At 49.6% G+C, this 21,394-nt stretch overlaps 2 protein-coding genes across 3 annotated transcripts; both read left to right on the forward strand.

Moving 5' to 3' along the window:
• Window positions 1-1,772: 1,772 nt before the first annotated feature.
• On the forward strand, window positions 1,773-13,697 carry ppm1bb (protein phosphatase, Mg2+/Mn2+ dependent, 1Bb). 2 transcript variants are annotated; one of them, XM_084670054.1, is made up of 6 exons: window positions 1,773-2,173; window positions 5,834-6,676; window positions 7,854-7,971; window positions 8,501-8,612; window positions 8,789-8,846; window positions 9,450-10,705. In XM_084670054.1, the coding sequence occupies exons 2-6, from the start codon at window positions 5,846-5,848 to the stop codon at window positions 9,741-9,743; spliced, it is 1,413 nt and encodes a 470-aa protein (XP_084526180.1). In that variant the 5' UTR covers window positions 1,773-2,173; window positions 5,834-5,845; the 3' UTR covers window positions 9,744-10,705. The 2 variants fall into 2 exon arrangements, with proteins under 2 accessions (XP_084526180.1, XP_084526181.1); XM_084670055.1 differs by lacking the exon at window positions 9,450-10,705 and adding an exon at window positions 12,485-13,697 and having other exon boundaries at window positions 1,783-2,173.
• Window positions 13,698-18,872: 5,175 nt separating this feature from the next.
• six3b (SIX homeobox 3b) lies at window positions 18,873-20,993 on the forward strand. Its single transcript, XM_084670043.1, has 2 exons — window positions 18,873-19,695; window positions 20,418-20,993. Exons 1-2 carry the CDS (start codon window positions 19,004-19,006, stop codon window positions 20,554-20,556), a joined length of 831 nt encoding a protein of 276 aa, XP_084526169.1. The 5' UTR covers window positions 18,873-19,003; the 3' UTR covers window positions 20,557-20,993.
• Window positions 20,994-21,394: the final 401 nt, after the last annotated feature.

Consider the following 21,394-nt stretch of genomic DNA (forward strand, 5'->3'; position numbering starts at 1 on the left):
TGCTTAGTGTGGATCGATTGACTACAATTTTTTGTAGAAGAACACTTTCTGTCCTTTCATTTTGTAAAAACGGACTTTTCCAGTTCTATTTCAGACACGCTTAGTTTCAGACTTGGCGAAACATTGTTGCACAGCACCGCCTGTAGGTTACTTGATGGTTGTCATCCATTGTTTCATAAGATGTCAAATATTAACCAGCAGAGGGCAACGATTCCTCAACTATAGACAGTCTGTTCAAACCGGGGTGAGTGAAACCCTTCGACTTGAAAGGTCAATTGAAAAAGAAAAAGTGAAACTACTGAAGATTGTATGAGTTCTACTGCATAACAGATGGAGTCAAATTTAAGAATCGTAAAAAATAGTAAAAAACATGAAATATAATAATAATTTGAACATTTGACAGAAGACAGATATAATTCCGAAATAAATTATGAGTCTGAGAAAAAATGAGTTGCTTGTTGATAAATGTACAAATGGACAGGCAATTTAATTAATACAACTGCTCAATTCCTTAAATGTCCTCCCTGTATTGTTAGACAAAGCATCTTGCCTGCACGGAAAAGACTATTTCCAAAATGCCAGATTGATTGAAGATAAATCTAAGCTTGTAAATACATATTTTGCATTCCTTGTGGGTGCTTTATTAGTGTGTGTGTGTGTGTGTGTGTGTGTGTGTGTGTGTGTGTGTGTGTGTGTGTGAATGAAGGGGATCTGTCCCCCTAAGCTCTGTAAGCTGGGAATGAACAAGCAGAAGATTGCTGTAATGATGTGACCTAGATGTCCCAGTGCTGATCTCTGGGCTGAAAAAATGAGAGTGCAGCTCAATACCCAGCACCTCTCCTGCCCCTCCCTCCCCCCATGCATCTGGGCCAGGACAATCTGTGGTCCTTTATCAGCAAGAGTCTAGGGTAGGCTGTGTGTGTGTGTGTGTGTGTGTGTGTGTGAGTGTAAGAGAGAGCTGAGCCATGTAAACACAGAGGATCAAAGCTCAGATTTTGGAGCGTGTGCCACTTGTTCTTGGTGCTGCAGATTAGACATAACAGTTTTTAATTTTCTCTCCTGAGCTGCCTACAAGACGATAAAGCTGCTTGGTTGAAAAACCATCCCCCTTCAGCTGCAGTCTGCCAGGGGCTGAGCAATCATACACATACCCCACCCGAGGGGTCAGCGGGCCACTTTTCCCAAGTACAGAGAGAGAGTAAGTACTCAGGATAAACTGTGATTGAACATCCTGTCAGAGAAGAATGATCAAATTCTGACCACCCTAATCCTCCTACATTGTAAATAGAATTGTACACACACACACAGAATCACAGACATACATACAAAAACACGCTTACTTGGGTGTTTAAAAAGACTTAATCCAACCAGTCTCATAACTCTTGTTGGCTCCTGAGGGATCTTTTCGGATATCTGATGAGTTATTCATTAATAAGACTGAGTGTAATCTGCCCAAACCCAAATTGAACTCCTACCATCACCAGATTGGTAACACTATAAATAACCGAGTTCCTTTTATTCAATTCCATGTGTGTCATATTCGGAGATATCCATATTAAATACTGAACTATAAACTTTGAGAATCTGTTTTCACAAACTTTCTTTGCTTGTACGCCGCCCTCTCAACCCGCACAGCAAAACGAAGGTACCCTTGCCTAACGTCAGAAGGTTAGAGGGAGGACATTAACCAATGAAGTGGTTGTTTCGAACAGGGGTAGAGCTGATTGGCAGTAACAATGTCCAATCGATGTAGGTAATGGTACGAATATCTGACCAACCATAGAGAAAATACTTAAATCAGCACCTCCCCTTGTTCAGTACCCAAAGTCGAAGGATAGCTGGCCTTTCAATGGACGAAAGTGCGATATTTATTTGTGTTATCTAATATAACTAATTCGGGCCGTGAACAATTCTTTCGAATACACAGAATTGTTTTAGATTGTTGTGAGAAACATCATTGGTGTCAAACATGCGTAAAAACCAACGCCATCCAAGCAGGGAACCGCCGAGAAAGGAATTATCGCCGCTCATCTGAGGCCAATCTCGCTTATTTTGTCAAATAAGGAAACATAACGAGACAGCTAGCTAGGTAGCTAACATTAGCTACATATATACGAAAAAATAACACCCAGGCACCGAATTGAAACTATATTTGTAATTACATCCAGAAAACGTAAGTATTGATGCGAAGATCATTTGACGTACACACTCTTAGCCAGATAGCTAACGTTACATTAGATAGCTATCTAGCTAACAATACTGTTAGATTTAGCTAGCTTGCTAAAGTGGCTAGTGAGTAAGGCCTACTCGTAAGGCCAGGACCAGTCTAATGTCTGGAAATGCAATGGAACGGTACGTGCGATTGAATAGTTTACGTATTGAATTCGGAATGTACACACGTACCTAGCTCTGGCTAACAGGTCAATTGATCCATAACACACTGTGGTTATCTCTCTGGGTTTTACTTCAGCTACCTACATGGTTTTATAATCTTTCAAACTTCATAAAATGTGTTTTTTCTTCTTCCAGGGATTAGACAAACCCCTGTCTCAGCCGGACGTCGGGGGCTAGCTAGTGGCTATTATTGTTGCTAGATAGCTAACAACTTGTAAATGCATCTGGAGGAATGGTGTTGCTAGCTCACTACACAGATGCTATTTCAATCCAGCTAGCTAGTTGGTTAGATTTTTATGGACGCACAGACTGACATTATGCGTAATCATAGCGTTTATTGCGTTTGGCTCTGTCTGCAGTGTAGCGCAGTCAACAAACAACTGCGCGCGTCAGAAATAATCCAATCGGATCAAGCGTAATATTAGCATGGTTCATGGGATTATGTAATCTGTAACGTACCCCCTACCTAATCAAATTGGCTAGTAAACGACACCAACTCTCTTGCTATTTACTGTTTTTGACGACCATGGAATCTTTATCCACAAATAGAATAGCATTAAACTTGCTTAGCTTCTGATATTGTTAGCAAGATCACATGCTGATTTAATAGATTCGTATGTTTAAACCAAATTGGTAAAAGGAAAAACTAGAAAAGAATGCAGAGATCTTCCATTTCCTTCCAGTTGTTCGATTAGAAAATAATCGTGGTTCTACACGTTTTTTTAAACTCCATGCTGTTCACACCAAGTCAGTGAAACTTCAGGACCCCTGCAACATTTTTCCTGTATTTTAGAATATCACAGGTGGGATTAAGTGACACTAACGCAACGCTAGCTAGAATATGGTGAACTGTGACCCCTGCAAGATTAAGGGTCAAACTAAGCAGGTGACCTACAGTGTGACAGCATGGATTTTGACCCCAGCTCTCTAAGTGATTAGGGTGTTTCATGTCAATTGAGAATGGGGGGGGGGGGGGGGCATGACAGTTCCACAGGAGGGACAGCTGTGATGTGACAGTATGTGTGTGTGACGGCTAGGGGCGCTGACACGGGCACGGCAGTGTCTGTTGGAAGTGGGCGTGTCAGGGCGTAGGCTCGTGTGCCACTTCAGACAAACCTTATGTGTTTGCCATCCCGGGTCACATGATCACGAGAGGTGGACGTGTGAGTCAGGTGTTGCTTGGCCTCTTTGGAGCCCAGGGTCTTGATTTGTGTGAGGGCATATTTAGGGTGTGTGTGTGACCAGAGAGCTGAACCCAGGCGCATACTAGCATTACGCAATCGCTGACCTCCACTTCCCTCTGAAGAGCCAGTGGTTTTTGGCGTGTGTGTTTGGGGGGGGGGGGGGGGGGGGGGGGGAGAGATGAATGACGGCAGTTTCGATGGTTGAGTGGTCGAGAGTGCAATATAAACTTAGGGTTTCAGTGAAACTAGGATAGGTCTTTGGATTGAGAGAGCCCATATTAGTTTCACGAGTGAGTGAAGTGGACGTCAATAGATTGTTGTACACTTCGTAGATTCTACCAGCAATTCCATGTGTTTGCGTGTGTCCATACAGTCTTTTGCTGTGTTGTAAAGCCAGGGTGATGCAACTACCCTTTTCTGTCAGTAGAACTGTGTGTGCGCGTGCACGCCAGACGAAGGATGTTGCTGAATGAAGCTCAACCTGGGTGTTTGCAGCGGTAGGTCGCTAGGCAACACCAGTATGTTTGTTTTATTTTTAGAGAGGATCACTGCTGCCGAACACAACAGATGACATACACACACCTCAGCATGCACGCTCACTTCCTGAAGGAGCGATTGAGGGAGGGATAGTGGGAGGGAGGGAGGGACGGTGGGAGGGAGGGACAGAGGAAGGGAGGGAGGGACAGTGGGAGGGAGGGAGGGAGGGAGGGAGGGAGAGGTTAGCGTCAGAGTTTGACACCGGCGAGGGTGGCAGCATGGTGGAGGTATGAATGGGGTGACCCCTCTCACCCTAGGCTTGAAATCCAAACCACAGGGGTATTAATAGACCCGTGTGTGTTTCTCAGAGACACAGGACTGCACAAGTGGCATGACACTGCGCACACACACCCACACACACACACTCATTCCATTAAGGCCAGCTGGAGTCACTACTCGCGTTTACCAGCCTTTTTTGGGCACATGCTTGTCATTGTGTGTGTAAGTGTGTATGTTTGTGTGTGTAACTGTGTGTGTGTAAGGTTGTGGGAGTGCCTGTGTAAGAGTGAGTGTGTAAGAGTGTAGGGAGTGTACACTTCTCTCCTGTGTGGACGGTGAGGGACGGGATTCTCTCCTGTGTGGACGGTGAGGGACGTGATTCCCTCCCGTGTGGACGGTGAGGGACGTGATTCTCTCCTGTGTGGACGGTGAGGGACGTGATTCTCTCCTGTGTGGACGGTGAGGGACGTGATGAAGGACTGATGCTCTGGTCACCTGACTGGGGAGACCTTCCTCTGGCACTGCTCTCTAAAGCTGGGGCCCCTGGAGAGTGCTGGCCAGCCGGCAGTGAGCTTGGTGTGGCCCACGCAGTAACACTAGAGCCTAGGAAGGGTTTAAGTCACTTCAAAGAAAAGTGTGTGTTGGAAGAATTGGTGTTCCAGTCCAGGTGTGCTCTGTGAGGCTGTCAGCTGCTGTGAAGCTCTGTGGAGATGTTTTCTGTCCGCCCCCCAGCCCTGATGCCCCCTGGGGATGTCAGCATCACTAGCTTGGCACCAGCTGGTCAAACCAACAAGCACTCAAGTGCCCCCCCGTACTCCCGGTCCTGTGGTAGACCTTCTATCCTCTCTTCAAAGCGGTCTCTAGAACAATGACACTTGATGTCTTGGTAATCCTAGCCGACAGGAGCAGGGGTGTAGCTCTGAGATCATTGGATAGGCTGGGGGGTAGATCTGAGAACATTGGATAGGCTGGGGTGTAGATCTGAGATTATTGGATGGGCAGGAGTGTAGATCTGAGATCATTGGATAGGCAGGGGTGTAGATCTGAGATTATTGGATGGGCAGGGGTGTAGATCCAGGGTTTCCCGCAACACTTTTCAGTTAAGGTGGCCGCTGAAGTAACACATGTCCGCCACCTTAACTAGGTAGTAAGAAAAAAAAAAAGAGTCCTGTTGTCTCCCTTCCATACCGTGGCCAACACCAGTCTCCCTTCTCTGCAGAACGCATTAGTCTATCACTCAAACTAGCCCCGCCCCCCCGATTATTGGATGGGGCTGGGGCGTAGATCTGAGATTATTGGATGGGCAGGGGTGTAGATCTGAGATTATTGGATGGGCAGTATGGTTGTATCTTGTTCACTGATGACCTTGGTGGAGGTGGTACCACGCATCTTCCCAGAACCTGTCTGTACATAGAGTAGAATGTATCAAGCAGTGACTAGAGCATGTAACTAACATCTCACACTCCTCCTTCTGTCTGTCTCTCCGCATGCCTCCCCAGGTGTAGGCAGCGATGGGCGCGTTCCTGGACAAACCCAAGACAGAGAAGCACTGCGCCCACGGCGAGGGCAACGGCCTCCGCTACGGCCTGAGCTCCATGCAGGGCTGGCGTGTGGAGATGGAGGACGCCCACACGGCCGTGGTGGGCCTGCCCCACGGACTCACCGACTGGTCCTTCTTCGCCGTGTACGACGGCCACGCCGGCTCGCGCGTGGCCAACTACTGCTCAGGCCACCTGCTGGAGCACATCCTGACAGGGGGCGCGCAGTTCAGCCCCGGGGCGGGCGCGGTGGACGGCGTGAAGGACGGCATCCGCTCGGGCTTCCTGAAGATCGACGAGTACATGCGCAGCTTCTCGGACCTGCGGCAGGGGCTGGACCGCAGCGGCTCCACGGCGGTGGGTGTGCTCCTCAGCCCCACCCACCTCTACTTCATTAACTGCGGCGACTCGAGGGCCGTGCTGAGCCGCGACGGCCGCGTGGGCTTCTCCACGCAGGACCACAAGCCCTGCAACCCCCGCGAGAAGGAGCGCATCCAGAACGCCGGCGGCTCCGTCATGATCCAGAGGGTCAACGGCTCGCTGGCCGTGTCCCGCGCCCTGGGCGACTACGACTACAAGTGCGTGGACGGGAAGGGCCCCACGGAGCAGCTGGTCAGCCCCGAGCCCGAGGTGTGCGTGATGGAGCGCGCCGCCCAGGGAGACGAGTTTGTGGTGCTGGCCTGCGACGGCATCTGGGACGTCATGTCCAACGAGGAGCTGTGCGAGTTTGTCCGCTCGCGGCTACAGGTGTGTGACGACCTGGAGAAGGTGTGCAACGCCGTGGTGGACACCTGCCTGCACAAGGTACGCACAGACAGACAGACGCACAGACCCACAGACAGACGCACAGACCCACAGACAGACGCACAGACCCACAGACAGACGCACAGACCCACAGACAGACGCACAGACCCACAGACAGACGCACAGACCCACAGACAGACGCACAGACCCACAGACAGACGCACAGACCCCCAGACAGACCCCCAGACAGACCCCCAGACAGACCCCCAGACAGACCCCCAGACAGACCCCCAGACAGACCCCCAGACAGACCCCCAGACAGACCCCCAGACAGACCCCCAGACAGACCCCCAGACAGACCCCCAGACAGACCCACAGACAGACGCACAGACAGACGCACAGACCCACAGACAGACGCACAGACCCACAGACAGACGCACAGACAGACAGACGCGCGCACAGACAGACGCGCGCACAGACAGACGCGCGCACAGACAGACGCGCGCACAGACAGACGCGCGCACAGACAGACGCGCGCACAGACAGACGCGCGCACAGACAGACGCGCGCACAGACAGACGCGCGCACGCACAGACGCGCGCACGCACAGACGCGCGCACGCACAGACGCACGCACGCACGCACAGACGCACGCACGCACAGACGCACGCACGCACAGACGCACGCACGCACGCACGCACAGACGCACGCACGCACGCACAGACGCACGCACGCACGCACAGACGCACGCACGCACGCACAGACGCACGCACGCACGCACAGACGCACGCACGCACAGACGCACGCACGCACAGACGCACGCACGCACAGACAGACGCACGCACGCACAGACGCACGCACGCACAGACGCACGCACGCACAGACGCACGCACGCACAGACGCACGCACGCACGCACAGACGCACGCACAGACGCACGCACGCACAGACGCACGCACGCACAGACGCACGCACGCACAGACGCACGCACGCACAGACGCACGCACGCACAGACGCACGCACGCACAGACGCACGCACGCACAGACGCACGCACGCACAGACGCACGCACAGACGCACGCACAGACAGACGCACGCACAGACAGACGCACGCACAGACAGACGCACGCACAGACAGACGCACGCACAGACAGACGCACGCACAGACAGACGCACGCACAGAGAGCTTAGGCCTGTAGACAAGGTGTAACAGGCTGTTATGGTGTGTGCGTGGGGTCCAGGGGAGCAGGGACAACATGAGCGTGGTGCTGGTGTGTTTGCCCGGCGCCCCCAAGGTGTCTGAAGAGGCTGTGAAGAAGGAGGAGGAACTGGACAAGTACCTGGAGTCTCGCGTGGAGGGTGAGAACACACACACACACACACACTCTCCAAACCCCCGCATGTCATTCATTCACACACACACACCTTCTCCAAACCCCGCACGTCATTCATTCACACACACACACACCTTCTCCAAACCCTGCACGTCATTCATTCTCACACACACACACACACACACACTCCAAACACATGCATGTCATTCATTCACACGCTCACTCACTCACTCACAAAAACCCATACAAATTATTTTTTGTATTCTCACACTGCCAGATTTCAATTGACGACCTACAAACCCTTTTCTTGTAGCCAATTATCGATGCCTTGACCCACTCCACACCCCTTAAGCAAAACTCCCCCCAAGTCTGGCCCGCCTCCCCAGTATGGCCCGCCCCCCCAGTCTGGCCCGCCCCCCCAGTCTGGCCCGCCCCCCCAGTCTGGCCTGCCCCTCCCTCCCAAAGCTGCCAGGGAGACACGGAGGTGACAGACACACGCACACTCTGTGACGGTGTGTGTGTGTGTGTGCGCGCGCGCGTGTGTGTGTCCGTAGAGCTGCTGGGTGGCTGTGGGGAGGAGGGGCTCCCTGACCTGGTGTCTGTCCTGAGGAACATCGCCACTGAGAACATCAGCAACCTCCCACCAGGAGGAGGCCTGGCCAGCAAGTAAATACATACACACACACACACACACACACACCCTCAAGCACGCTCTCACATCCTTTTATTTTGTCGCCAATCAGACTCCCATGACCTCATGAATCAGGCATGCTGTACCTTGGTTTTCCTCCTAAGAAGCTGTGTGTTGGCTGACTAGTCTGTGTGTGTGTGTGTCCTCCCAGGCGCAGTGTAATCGAGGCTGTGTACAACAAGCTCAACCCCCATAGAGAAGAGGAAGGGGTGAGTTGATCCCTCTGACCTCAAACACCCACCGCCCTGCCCCGCCCCCTCCATCAGCTTCAGACTGGCAGCCTGCTTCAGCCCACACTGCTGTCAGAGGAGTCTGTCTGCCCATCTGTCTGTCTGTCTGTCTGTTACTGTCTGTCTGTCTGTCTGCCCGTCTGTCTGGAAATTGTCATGTTGTGACATGAAACGAGGGAAAATGACGACTGTAGAAACGACACTAAACATCTTTTCCATCCATCGCCTTAACACCATGGCAACCTGGGGTGTTGAGCCGCTGTCTCCACGTGTCTGTAGAACTGGACAGTACCAGAGCCCGGTAGAACACGTCCTCTTACTGCCACTGGGACAACCATGCACCTCACCTCCCCAGAACATGCTGTTTGTATAGTTATAGCAGGATGTGTGTGTCTAGTTTAACAATAGACTGTGTGGTGTGACTGGGGGTGTGTGTGCCATGTTCCTGGGTGTATTGAGTGTCTGGGCTGGTCGCTCCTTGAGAAATATCCCCAATCTGGCCAGGGTTAGTCCGTGTGTGTGTGTGTGTGTGTGTGTGTGTGTGTGTGTGTGTGTGTGTCTGACGGTGGCGTGTCGCCCCAGGCCTGCGCGGGGGGAGGCAGCGCGGGCGAGGAGGAGAGCGAGGAGGGAGGCCCGGCGGGCCACCTGCTGGAGGCGCTGCGCCAGTTTCGCCTGCACCACCGGGGCCAGTACCGCTCGGTGCTGGAGGAGGCCCTGACCTCCTACCGGCTGCCCGGCCACCAGGAGAGCCCGCCCAGCCAGGACCAGGAACGCCCCGCCTCGCCCCCCTCACCCCCTCCCTCGCCCGACGCCCCCGCTGGTGACGACGGGCCCGCCCCCACAGTGGCAGACCAGCCCGCCCCCTCCTCTGCCTGAGCCTCCCCCACCCCTCAGCCCCACACCCAGCCTCACCGCCCAGCCTCACCCCCACCTCCATGTAGGGACCCCACAGGACAGAACGACCAACCCTGGTGAAGACCATGTAGCATCTGGACCTGGAGACCACATGGACACAAGCTCTGTCTCTAGCACAACAGCCCGCACAAACCTAGACCACCACCCCCACTGTGTGTGTTTGTATGTGTATATATGTGTGTGTGTGTGTGTGTGTGTTTATGTAAGGAAATGACACTGGCCGTAATTGGGAGCTCATTGTATCTTTTCCCAAAAGGGTTTGGGTTTTGCCAATGAAGTGTTTTCAGTGCATTCTGGGCTTTGTAGTCATGGGGGGGGGGGGGGGGTCAACCTGAGTGGAGAAGACAAGAGTGGGTTGGGTTGTTCACGGCCCATTCTGTGTGTGTTTGGGAAGCCATCCCAGAATGAGCTGTACTAATGGCTTCAGATGGGACCTTTCATCTGTGCTGTACAAGCACCAGTCTCCTGTCATCCCATCCTGTTCCATCTAGTGCACATTTCTCGGAGACAGCTCCGAGCGTTTTTATGGAGCAGTTGCAAAGAGATTTGTTGTAAGTAAATCCTGCCACGCCTAAGAATGTATCTAGAACATTTGGAAATGACTCCTATCATCAAATTAGTTGTTTACAACAACAACAAAGGTATACAAATTGTAGTTTGGCAGGTGCTCTTAAAGGTGCAAAACGATCTACTAACTACTGTGTTGTCTCGTCTTGATATGAACTGGGCGTTAAACTGTAAGGTGTGTGTCTGAGACAAGTTTATAATTCCTTTTCTTATCCCAGCACATGCATTGTACCTGCTTATCTCACGTGTGGTTCATATAAAATGAGGCCATGCTAAGGTGATGGTGTGTTTTTCAGCAGTTCAATGCAGTTCAATGTAAGCAACAAACCCTCAAATAAAGCATTGGAGCTCCAGAACTTTGATGTGCGAGTGATTGGGTTACATGTCTGTTTGTTGTGTCCACTGGGTTGTATGAGACTGGCTACTATTGCGACCCTCTCCCTGGTCATGTCTGTGTTGCGGCTGCTTCGTGGTCACGTGTGTAGTTGTGTCGGAGCTAGAAAGAGTTAGGTGAGGTGATGACCACAGCTGGTCATGGATAGAACCAGTCATGTCCTCCTGTAGGTGATGACCACAGCTGGTCATGGATAGAACCAGTCATGTCCTCCTGTAGGTGATGACCACAGCTGGTCATGGATAGAACCAGTCATGTCCTCCTGTAGGTGATGACCACAGCTGGTCATGGATAGAACCAGTCATGTCCTCCTGTAGGTGATGACCACAGCTGGTCATGGATAGAACCAGTCATGTCCTCCTGTAGGTGATGACCACAGCTGGTCATGGATAGAACCAGTCATGTCCTCCTGTAGGTGATGACCACAGCTGGTCATGGATAGAACCAGTCATGTCCTCCTGTAGGTGATGACCACAGCTGGTCATGGATAGAACCAGTCATGTCCTCCTGTAGGTGATGACCACAGCTGGTCATGGTTAGAACCAGTCATGTCCTCCTGTAGGTGATGACCAGAGCTGGTTAGAACCAGTCATGTCCTCCTGTAGGTGATGACCAGAGCTGGTCATGGTTAGAACCAGTCACCTGTCCTCCTGTAGGTGATGACCAGAGCTGGTTAGAACCAGTCATGTCCTCCTGTAGGTGATGACCAGAGCTGGTTAGAACCAGTCATGTCCTCCTGTAGGTGATGACCAGAGCTGGGTAGAACCAGTCATGTCCTCCTGTAGGTGATGACCAAAGCTGGTTAGAACCAGTCACCTGTCCTCCTGTAGGTGATGACCAGAGCTGGTTAGAACCAGTCACCTGTCCTCCTGTAGGTGATGACCAGAGCTGGTTAGAACCAGTCACCTGTCCTCCTGTAGGTGATGACCAGAGCTGGTTAGAACCAGTCACCTGTCCTCCTGTAGGTGATGACCAGAGCTGGTTAGAACCAGTCACCTGTCCTCCTGTAGGTGATGACCAGAGCTGGTTAGAACCAGTCACCTGTCCTCCTGTAGGTGATGACCAGAGCTGGTTAGAACCAGTCACCTGTCCTCCTGTAGGTGATGACCAGAGCTGGTTAGAACCAGTCACCTGTCCTCCTGTAGGTGATGACCAGAGCTGGTTAGAACCAGTCACCTGTCCTCCTGTAGGTGATGACCAGAGCTGGTTAGAACCAGTCACCTGTCCTCCTGCGCTCCTCCTGGTCTTGCCCCAATGTAGCTCTAGTCCCCAGCTCTGAGCCTGCGTGGTGCTAGTCCAGCTGGCCACCTGTGGGGTAGCCACAGCTGGTAGAGCTGTGTGAGAGCATGCAGGGAGACGGCTGATGGAGGGCTGTATTTCCACCCGTCCAGTTCTACTGCGTGCCTGTGGAGGAGAGGAGTCTAGGACAGGACAGCTCCATAAACTATTGAGATGCGCTCCCCCTTCTAGCAGTGTTTGTCTATCTGCCAGGTGAGTGGGGGACGGAGCCCTGGCAGTCTTACTGGTGGGGCAGGGCCGGTGGGGTGGGGCGGGGCAGGGCCGGTGGGGCAGGGTAGAGTAAATTAGAGCCGTCCCAGCTTAACTTCTGCTCAACTTGAACACACAGAATAACAAGAAGGGACACCTGTACATTTTGACATGCTTCCCATTTGTGGGCCAGTATGCATGATTAAACTTTGATCTCTCTCTTCCCCTCTCTCTCTCTCTCTCTCTCTCTCAGAGCGCTGCTGACTTAGAGGACCCCTGGTAGCCATGGTAACAACCCCCGTCTCCTCCTTCGATTGGTGCAGCCACCCAGAGGAGGAGTGTCTCCATTGGGCAATGTTCCCTCTCTCCACATGGGGACGTTGTGTTGGAGTGTGTGTGTGTATGTGTGCGTATGTGTGTGTGTGGCAGGGGACTACATACACACACACACACACACTCTGCTTAAACCAGGAGGAATCTCTTTTCGGAAATGTTAAAAATTTAAAGAACTGAAGCATCGTAATGGTAGAGATGATTTTTACCATTGAGTTAATTTTTGTGTTTTTTTTTCTTTTTTTTTTTTTTTTTTTTTTGGATGTTGTTGACAGTGATCACCTGACTTCACAAGCCGTACGGAGCGACTCTGTGCGTGCGTGTGTGCGTGTGTGCGTGCTACAAGTGCTTGGAGGAGCGGGTTGGGGGGGGTGGTAACTTTGTGGTTCTGCTCCTTGTTCAGTTCCAGGACTGTGCTGCCTGACATACCAGCCCTCTCGCTCCACCGTTCACACACACACACACACACATTACAACCTTACACACAACCTGCACCCTGCACACGCATGTGTTGTTCCATCCTGGGGCACACAAGGACTTGGGTTCTACATGTTCATAGTTCTTTCACCCCTCCCCCCACCAGCCCCCTCCGCTTGGCGCCACAAGCCTCAACAGATCTCATTTGCAGATCTCTGGACTCTGATTGGCTCCTGCTGTTGATTGAAATTCTGATTAAATGTATATTTTTCTGTTTGATGATGGTAATGAGGAGGAAAGGGGAGAGGAGAACTGTTGGCGCAGGGCCGGGATGGAGAGAGAAGAGTTAGTGGGTAAGATGGCGCGGTGGGAGAGCACTGTCTGGACTGAGGTATGGGAAGAGCGATCTAAGAAAGGGTGCGGGGGTCTTTAATATTCTCTAGTTTGTTCAAAGTCAACTGAATGGGAAGTAACCTTTTGGACTATGTGAGGGCAAGGCCCCCCCCAGCTACTCCACCCTCCCCCCCCCCCACACACACACACACCAACATCAGGGGGCCAAGGGGCCCCTGGGCCCCTGCCACAGGCTTCCAGTTTAACCCTGTGTTTCCTGGTTCTCAGACTGCATTGGTAATGTTTGTATTTGCTGTTGTTTGATTGCACTCACATTTGATTACAGAAAGCGTCTATATATGAAATAAAATACCTGCCAAGGACCAGTGGTCACAGTGTCTGTCAATGACTGTGTGTTTGTTGACTGTCAAAGCGCAGATCTGAACGGCCACCCACTCTCCCTCCAGGGTTCCTAAGGGAGGTCGTGTGCCCACATCAGGGACGAGTGAGAGTCTTTCGCTGGGGTCGGTGGTCTGGGTCTCCAGCCTGTCTCAGTGGTGGACCAGAGAGGGGCATCCCCTTCTAATCCACCCTCAACATAATTTGATCATAATCTCCCATCGCAATCATATATCTTGAAGGTGTTCTCAATCTGCAGGGGGATTAGGGGATTACAGGCAGTGTGTGTGTGTATGTTTGGTGGGGGTGGGGGCAGTGGGGCTTGATTTAATGATGGCTCTCTGACATTTCAGTCCATCCTGGCAAAGCAGCTCCTGGAAGGACACTAAATGTTAAGGAAACAAACAAAATATTTTTGGGGCCATTCCAGACATGCCTACATCTGTAGAGAGGGGAGTGGGACAATGAATCAAGATGGTGGTTACCCTGACATCTGCCCTGTTCTCCCTCATTGTCCACACGCTTTCCCGTCTCCTCCCCCTTCTTCTCCACAGCCCACACTGCACTCACTTCTTCCTTGAATGTCCTGAATAGATGGTTAGATCAAAGTCTTTCCACAACCTTGAAACCATTTATCACATCTCCGTTCAGCAGACAGGAGTGCTTGCGCTGCTGCCAGGTGACGGGAGCGGATGCTTTGTGCCCTCGCACATCCTTTTGAACAGAAATATGCCGGTGCACACACACCCGCTGCATTCATAGACACACTCGCTGCTCTCATAGACAGTCATTATTTAGCTGCAGGCACTGGTCTCATGGTTGGTCTTTGTAGAGAGAATAAGATGGTTGAAGCCGTTGTTGTGTCACACACCTTGATCCTTACTCTCGTAGAGAACCTGCTGCTGGAGTTCGTTTTGTTGCGCATGTTTTCTCGTCACTGCTCCTCACCTTCTCTCCCTCCTCTCATCCACCCTCTCTCTTCCAATGTCATTCATTACCAGTTAACGGGAGACGTGAGGCCTTGAGTTTCCATTGCAGTTCTGGGAAATCTCCAGGAAGAACACCTGCATGTTTACAAGCTTCTACGCACACCTTCAACATTTGATCGGCTTCTTCTGATCATTTTAGGACATAAAATGAGAGTTTGAACACATGACCGGTCGACCGAGGGAACTGGCGCGCGTGTGCGCGCGTGTGTGTGTGTGTGTCAGGAGCAGCATATGATTTTGAGTGGAGTAATTTAGCAGATGAGCGAGAGGCCATTGTCAGAGGGATAATCCATCTCTCGCTGCTCAGATGGGTTAAACACGCAGCAGATTAGACTGGATTATGCAGAGCCACACCAGACAGGACAGACTCAACGTTCACCTCCAGTTTCACTGACCAGTGCCTTTTCCTCCCCCCTCCGCCCCCTCTCTCCAGCCCACCTGACCTCTGCTGTCTCAGTGTCTTCCCTCCCAGTTCAAACTCATTCCTTTAATTCCACTCCCTTCCTGTTCAGTTTCTTCCGTCATCGTTCTCTCCTCATCACCGGTCCTCTTCTACCTTTTTCTGTTTCCCAACACTAGCAGATGCTGCTCCAAGAAATAGGATTAAGCCTTATAAACAACCAACTAAATACATACGGCACAAAACCTTCTCTCGTCGGGCTTTCGCCAAATCTCTTAAGACCTCTTGACATTTGGAGCATGTGAATGCATAGAAAGCCATAGTTGTTCCAGTAATAATCACCATGGGGAAATGTTTGTTTCTCAGAACCCACTTTGTCAATCACCTTCCACCTTTTCTCTACTACTTTTATCATCTTTCTCTCTCAGAACAACCTGCCTTCAGCTAAACAGCTGTATGTGTGTGTGTGTGTTGTTGTCCAGCTGTTTATATTTTTGACTGTGGGTATGTTTGCTTGTCAGGTCAGTTATGTTTGTCACATACACACAGAGTAATTAAAAACAACCCCAGCGATGATGTGATATCTGCAGATCACAGGATAATGATGTAATTACAGCATCAACATCTGGTCCACGCATTCTAACCTACTGCCATGTCCAGTAGGATGCAATGTATGCTGTATTAGAATTGAATATCTCATTATTATAATCTTGATGTTTTTTGTTTACAGGTACACATGTTTTTGTGTGAGTTTGTATGGTGCTTTTGTGTGGTGGAGAGATGTTGCTCTGATTCAGCTGTGAGTGACTACTGGACAATCTGAAAGATTGTAACTTGCACCCATAACTATCTGTAAATGAGGAAAGTCGATGAGAATGTTCTTGTGAGATATCTGAGAAATTAATATACTGTTATCAGTGAATTCACATTAAGCATCGAACCAGCTATCTAACCAGCAGTTTTATGTAACCAACAGCTCTATCTAACCAGCAGTTTTATGTAACCAACAGCTCTATCTAACCAGCAGCTATGTCTAACCAGCAGCTCTATCTAACCAGCAGCTATATGTAACCAGCAGCTCTATCTAACCAACAGCTCTATCTAACCAGCAGCTCTATCTAACCAACAGCTCTATCTGACCAGCAGCTCTATCTAACCAGCAGCTATATGTAACCAGCAGCTCTATCTAACCAGCAGCTTTGTCTAACCAGCAGCTTTGTCTAACCCAGCAGCTCTATCTAACCAGCAGCTTTATCTAACCAGCAGCTCTATCTAACCAGCAGCTTTATCTAACCAGCAGCTTTGTCTAACCCAGCAGCTCTATCTAACCAGCAGCTTTATCTAACCAGCAGCTTTGTCTAACCAGCAGCTTTATCTAACCAGCAGCTTTATCTAACCAGCAGCTTTATCTAACCAGCAGCTTTATCTAACCAGCAGCTTTGTCTAACCAGCAGCTTTGTCTAACCAGCAGCTCTGTCTGACCAGCAGCTCTATCTAACCAGCAGCTTTATCTAACCAGCAGCTCTATCTAACCAGCAGCTCTGTCTGACCAGCAGCTATGTCTAACCAGCAGCTCTATCTGATCGGCAAACATACAGCTGGGCTGTCGCTCCACCTAAATAGAGGGATTGAGAGGTTCTCTCAGGTTACACTCCAATCAGAGCTCTGGATTAGGTCCAGTTACCTGTCCTCCTCACCTGCCCCTCCTTGTCCCATTGAGGTGGCACACACACAGCCAACACCTGCCCAGCAGTACACCAGGAGGTACGTCTTACTAATGTTGTCCTGTAGTATGCTGTTTGCCAGGAGATGTTTGTGTATTTGTGTGTGTGGGGGGTGACGGTGGGGTTGTCACCTCACCTCTCACCCTCTTACCCTGCTCCCTCTCCTCCTCTGCTTTGAGGCCTCCCACACTTTTCATTCTCTCTCTCTCTTTCCATTCCTACCCTAACAAAAACCTGTTGAGCATTTTGTCCGAGCACAGAAGCACAACAGCACACACAGGAAGTGAGAGCATCTTAACGAGGGGATTGTGAGCAGGCTGAGAGGGAAGATCCTCATTGGAACCGATCAGGGGTTAAAGTTGGAGGGCTTAAGAGGCCCACTTAGTGAAGTGTTAGGTCACAAGGGTTAGTTAAAGGGTTCATTAGGACTTGGGCGCATTGTCTAGAGGAACAAGGAGGGGAGATACGGAGGGAGAGGAATCCACTAAAGTTTTCAGTTTTCTCCTCTGCTTGTTTTGGTTGTGTTGATTGTCACCCTCCTCTTCTCCTGCTCCTTCTCCCCTTTCTACTACCCTGTCCGTCCTCATCAGTAGCATCTCCAAGGTTACAAACACACACACACACACACATACGCACTCTGAAAGCGAGAGACATACAGAATAAGGAATGGGTAAGAGTATAGCCTTGACCCAGACATATACACACAGTGAATGGAGAGAAAGAAAGGAGTGTTTAACATTGACACAACAGTGTCCCGGTGGTCCATTTCAGGAAATAAACAAAAAACATTTGAAACAGCTACTCACCCAGCAACAAAGGCAAGCACACACACACACACACACACACACACTGTGGCCTGGTGATCAGACTGGGACATCTGTCTGTGGGAGTAATTGGCATTAACCCTTTGAGCTCAACCACTCCTCTTCCATATAGTTCACTACCTTTTCACCAGATAGTGTGTGTGTGCGTTTGTGTTTAAAACAGTCCCCTTCCAACCTAAAACACTTACAGTATACCCACAAAAATGTTGGTATATTGTATGTTTTTTTGAAACCTCTGCTACTGTAAGTGCAATTTGCCTTTGAGAATCAATAAAGTGCTACTCTACAGTTCTCTAAAACACATTTACAGACAGAGACAAAGGCAGACAAACACACAAAACACTTTTACTTTGTCACCAAATAGAGAGCAGTCGACTCCAACCCAGCCTCTCTGCATGGGGTGTTTTTGCTAAGCTGCTTGTCCTGGTCATAACGGCTAACGTCAAACATCAGGTCCTCCAGCAGGAAGGAAAACTGGACCAAAGAGCGTATGTTTCTCTAAGTGGTCCACCGTTATTATAATCACTTTTCTCGTTTCAAATTGAATTTGATATTAAGCTGTTCTCCATTCTATCACATTGGGATTATCATAGGTCTACACCTAACATTAGACTAATAGAGAAGCATATTCAATCAGCATTAACACATTCTAGTCTAAGCCATATGATCTGAACCAGTGCCCTTTGTGAACGTGTGTGTGTGTATGTGTGTGTGTGTGTATGTGTGTGTGTGTGTGTATGTGTGTGTGTGTGTGTGTGTGTGTGTGTGTGTGGGGGGGGGGGGGTTGAGGTATGAATTTTTGTTATTGTGCCAGTTCTTGTCCTCATTTTTTGATGGATTTATATTAGGTCCATGAAAGGAGCAATAAAAGTCAGTCTGGTCTGATATATTTTAACAATTAACTGTCAACAACTTCTTCTGCATTCCATCGTTCATTCCATCGTTTATTAATCTTGACTCTTAAGCTTTGGTTAGCAGTACCAAGCTCCCTCCACCACCACCAACCTCATCCTTATTGTCCTCATCATCATCTGGTGGCCGTTTTCTCTGTGTCTGTGTTGGTAGACTAGGTGAAAAGCTGAACAACAGTCCATGTGTCCACGATCGGACCCAGTTGCATCCTAACCAAACGAAGAGCCCTTGTGCAAAGGGCGGTGCTTGCTGGTCTGTGATTGGCAGCGCTGTCATTACAACCGCGCAGTGTGACCAATGGAGAGAGACACTGTGTCGCACCCCGCCTTTCAGGTGAGCTAAAGAGGGAGAGAGAATCCACAGCCCCAGTCAGACAGTACAAAGACGTGATCCTGCAACTTACGCTCTAATTTCTCCGTTTCGGTTTTTTCCGGTGCACCAATGGTGTTCAGATCGCCGCTTGAGCTATTGTCCGCCTCTCGTCTCCTCCTTCCCCACTTCACCGACCGGCCAACGATCTTACCTCGCGCTCGGTCACCGGAGGAGACCCCAGTTTGCACTCCCGTGGCTCTCCCAGGGCTATGCTTCTCTGCCGCACAGGTGGCCAGTGTGTGTGAGACTCTGGAGGAAACGGGGGACATTGAGCGGCTTGCGCGTTTTCTCTGGTCTCTGCCGGTTGCTCATGGTACGTGCGACTCCATCACAGAGCACGAATCTGTGCAGCGAGCTCGCGCCGTGGTCGCATATCACACGGGAAGTTTTCGTGAACTTTATCACATCTTGGAGACGCACCGCTTTACGCGCGTTTCCCACGGCAAACTGCAAGCCATGTGGCTCGAGGCACATTACCGGGAGGCAGAGAAGCTACGTGGACGGCCACTCGGGCCAGTGGACAAATATCGAGTACGGAAGAAGTTTCCGTTACCAAGGACCATCTGGGATGGCGAGCAGAAGACGCACTGCTTTAAGGAGCGCACGCGCGGGCTTCTGAGAGAGTGGTACCTGCAGGATCCGTACCCTAACCCCGGAAAGAAACGGGAGCTGGCGCAAGCCACCGGGCTTACACCAACCCAGGTTGGAAACTGGTTCAAAAATCGGAGACAGAGGGATCGCGCTGCCGCTGCCAAAAATAGGTGAGCACTCTTTCACTGTTACCACCTTGGTCTCCATGCGGAGGGAGCCTGTTAAAAAGCAGAACAATATTGGGTCAATAAAAAGTGTTACATTTGAGCATATTATAGGTTGTTGTTAGGATGTTAGGCGAACTCAAACTAAAATAAATAGTTTGCCTATACAACTTGGATAAGTTGTCATCTAAATAGTTTGATGAATGAAAAACTGCGGCCAATTTACAGTTGTAGTATAGCCTATGTACATTTTGCGAGAAGAAAAATGCTCTTATAAATGTATTTGTCAAATAAAGCAATTCACAATTATGATATAAACGCATTTAATGTGTGCTCATTGCTTTAAAAAGCTTATAGGCCAACATTAATTTAAGAAATTATTTGAACTAAGAAATAATAAATGCAGTCTAATATTTATTTAGGAGAGATGTTTGGTTTCCTCGCCAAGAGCACATTGTTGGAAAGTGCTCCCTCAGTAGTTAGACCATATCTTTATCTCGGTCCAAACTATACATTTCTCTCTCTTTCCTACGTCCTTTCTCTATATGGTGGATGTTTGGGTGGAGAGTTAATTTCTTGCATGCCCCATTAGACCCACGAACACGCGTGATTGAGTGTCAATGTGTTTGTAATTCAAGGTGGATTCTAGACCGGGATTCTTGATTTCTGTTAAAATAGCCTACTTTTGATGTTCTTTCTAATTGTCTAGCCTTCTCCATCTCTTTCAGGTTGCAAAATCACGGGATAGGACCCAACGGCATGCACGCTCTTACGAGAAGCCAATGCAGCCCCATGGGCAGCGCGGAACATGGGGAAGGGGACACGCATCTTTCGGTAACGGATAGCGACTCTGACTTCGACATTTGACTTTATAAAAACGGACAAGCTTTACCACGTCCGGACCTGGATGATCTGATTGTTGTTGGCCTATCATATTGTCTGGAGACGATAACACATTCTCTCCGCGAAAGACAGTTGAAGAGAAACGGTTTCCATGCATTCAGGACAAACTGAAATCTTTTCCACGGAAACGCACATTTTACTTCTGAATAAAGAGCTCTTGAGTGCGATGCGCATCCTCAATACCTCCCAAATACAATACACTTCTTGTCTAAAGATTAATAAACAATTTGACGTACTGTCCTCCCGGTTGTGGTCGGACTCTTTGTCGTTGTTTTAAATTGAACAGGAGTTCCTTGTAACTGCCCTTTGACTACATTAGATTACAGTATAATAGACTACAGTACAAAACCTGTAAATGTGAAATGCCCTATTTTGTCTTTGCCCTGAATTGTGTTTTTAAAAAGTTGTCATTTTATGTAAATAAATACATTTAATATATGAGTATTTGTGTTATGTCTTTCTTTAGGCTACAATAATATCCATAATGATGAATGTGCATACAGCCTAATATGCACAATTCAGGAAGTAATTAGGCATTGAATAGCCTCCTGAAATTTATGAAAAACGTTTCAAACGGTAGCCCTCCAATATAGTGAAGTAATAAGTACAGTACAAGCGGTGCACCTGCAATCCGTGTGCTTACAGCGCCGCCTACTGACAAGTTGTAAGGTAGCGTCTATCTAAACGGCTTTTCTATTGACGTCAGTGTGTCTGATGCCATACTGCTTTTTAACACAGGATGGTGACAGTAGCTGGGACTGAGACATCTGGGTCAAATGCATGGAGCCGCTACGGCCTTAGT

The sequence above is a fragment of the Hypomesus nipponensis genome, chromosome 13 (genome assembly GCF_054491055.1).
Source record: "Hypomesus nipponensis isolate SF chromosome 13, ASM5449105v1, whole genome shotgun sequence".
In the NCBI taxonomy this organism is placed as follows: domain Eukaryota; kingdom Metazoa; phylum Chordata; class Actinopteri; order Osmeriformes; family Osmeridae; genus Hypomesus; species Hypomesus nipponensis.

Excerpts from the sequence above, each read along its gene's own strand:
- ppm1bb (XM_084670054.1), top strand. The coding sequence starts at position 5,846 with ATGGGCGCGTTCCTGGACAAACCCAAGACAGAGAAGCACTGCGCCCAC. Across the intron at positions 8,613-8,788 it reads GGAGGAGGCCTGGCCAGCAA|GCGCAGTGTAATCGAGGCTG; the intron begins GTAAATACATAC and ends GTGTCCTCCCAG. Across the intron at positions 8,847-9,449 it reads CCCATAGAGAAGAGGAAGGG|GCCTGCGCGGGGGGAGGCAG; the intron begins GTGAGTTGATCC and ends GTGTCGCCCCAG.
- six3b (XM_084670043.1), top strand. The coding sequence starts at position 19,004 with ATGGTGTTCAGATCGCCGCTTGAGCTATTGTCCGCCTCTCGTCTCCTC. Across the intron at positions 19,696-20,417 it reads GCTGCCGCTGCCAAAAATAG|GTTGCAAAATCACGGGATAG; the intron begins GTGAGCACTCTT and ends CATCTCTTTCAG.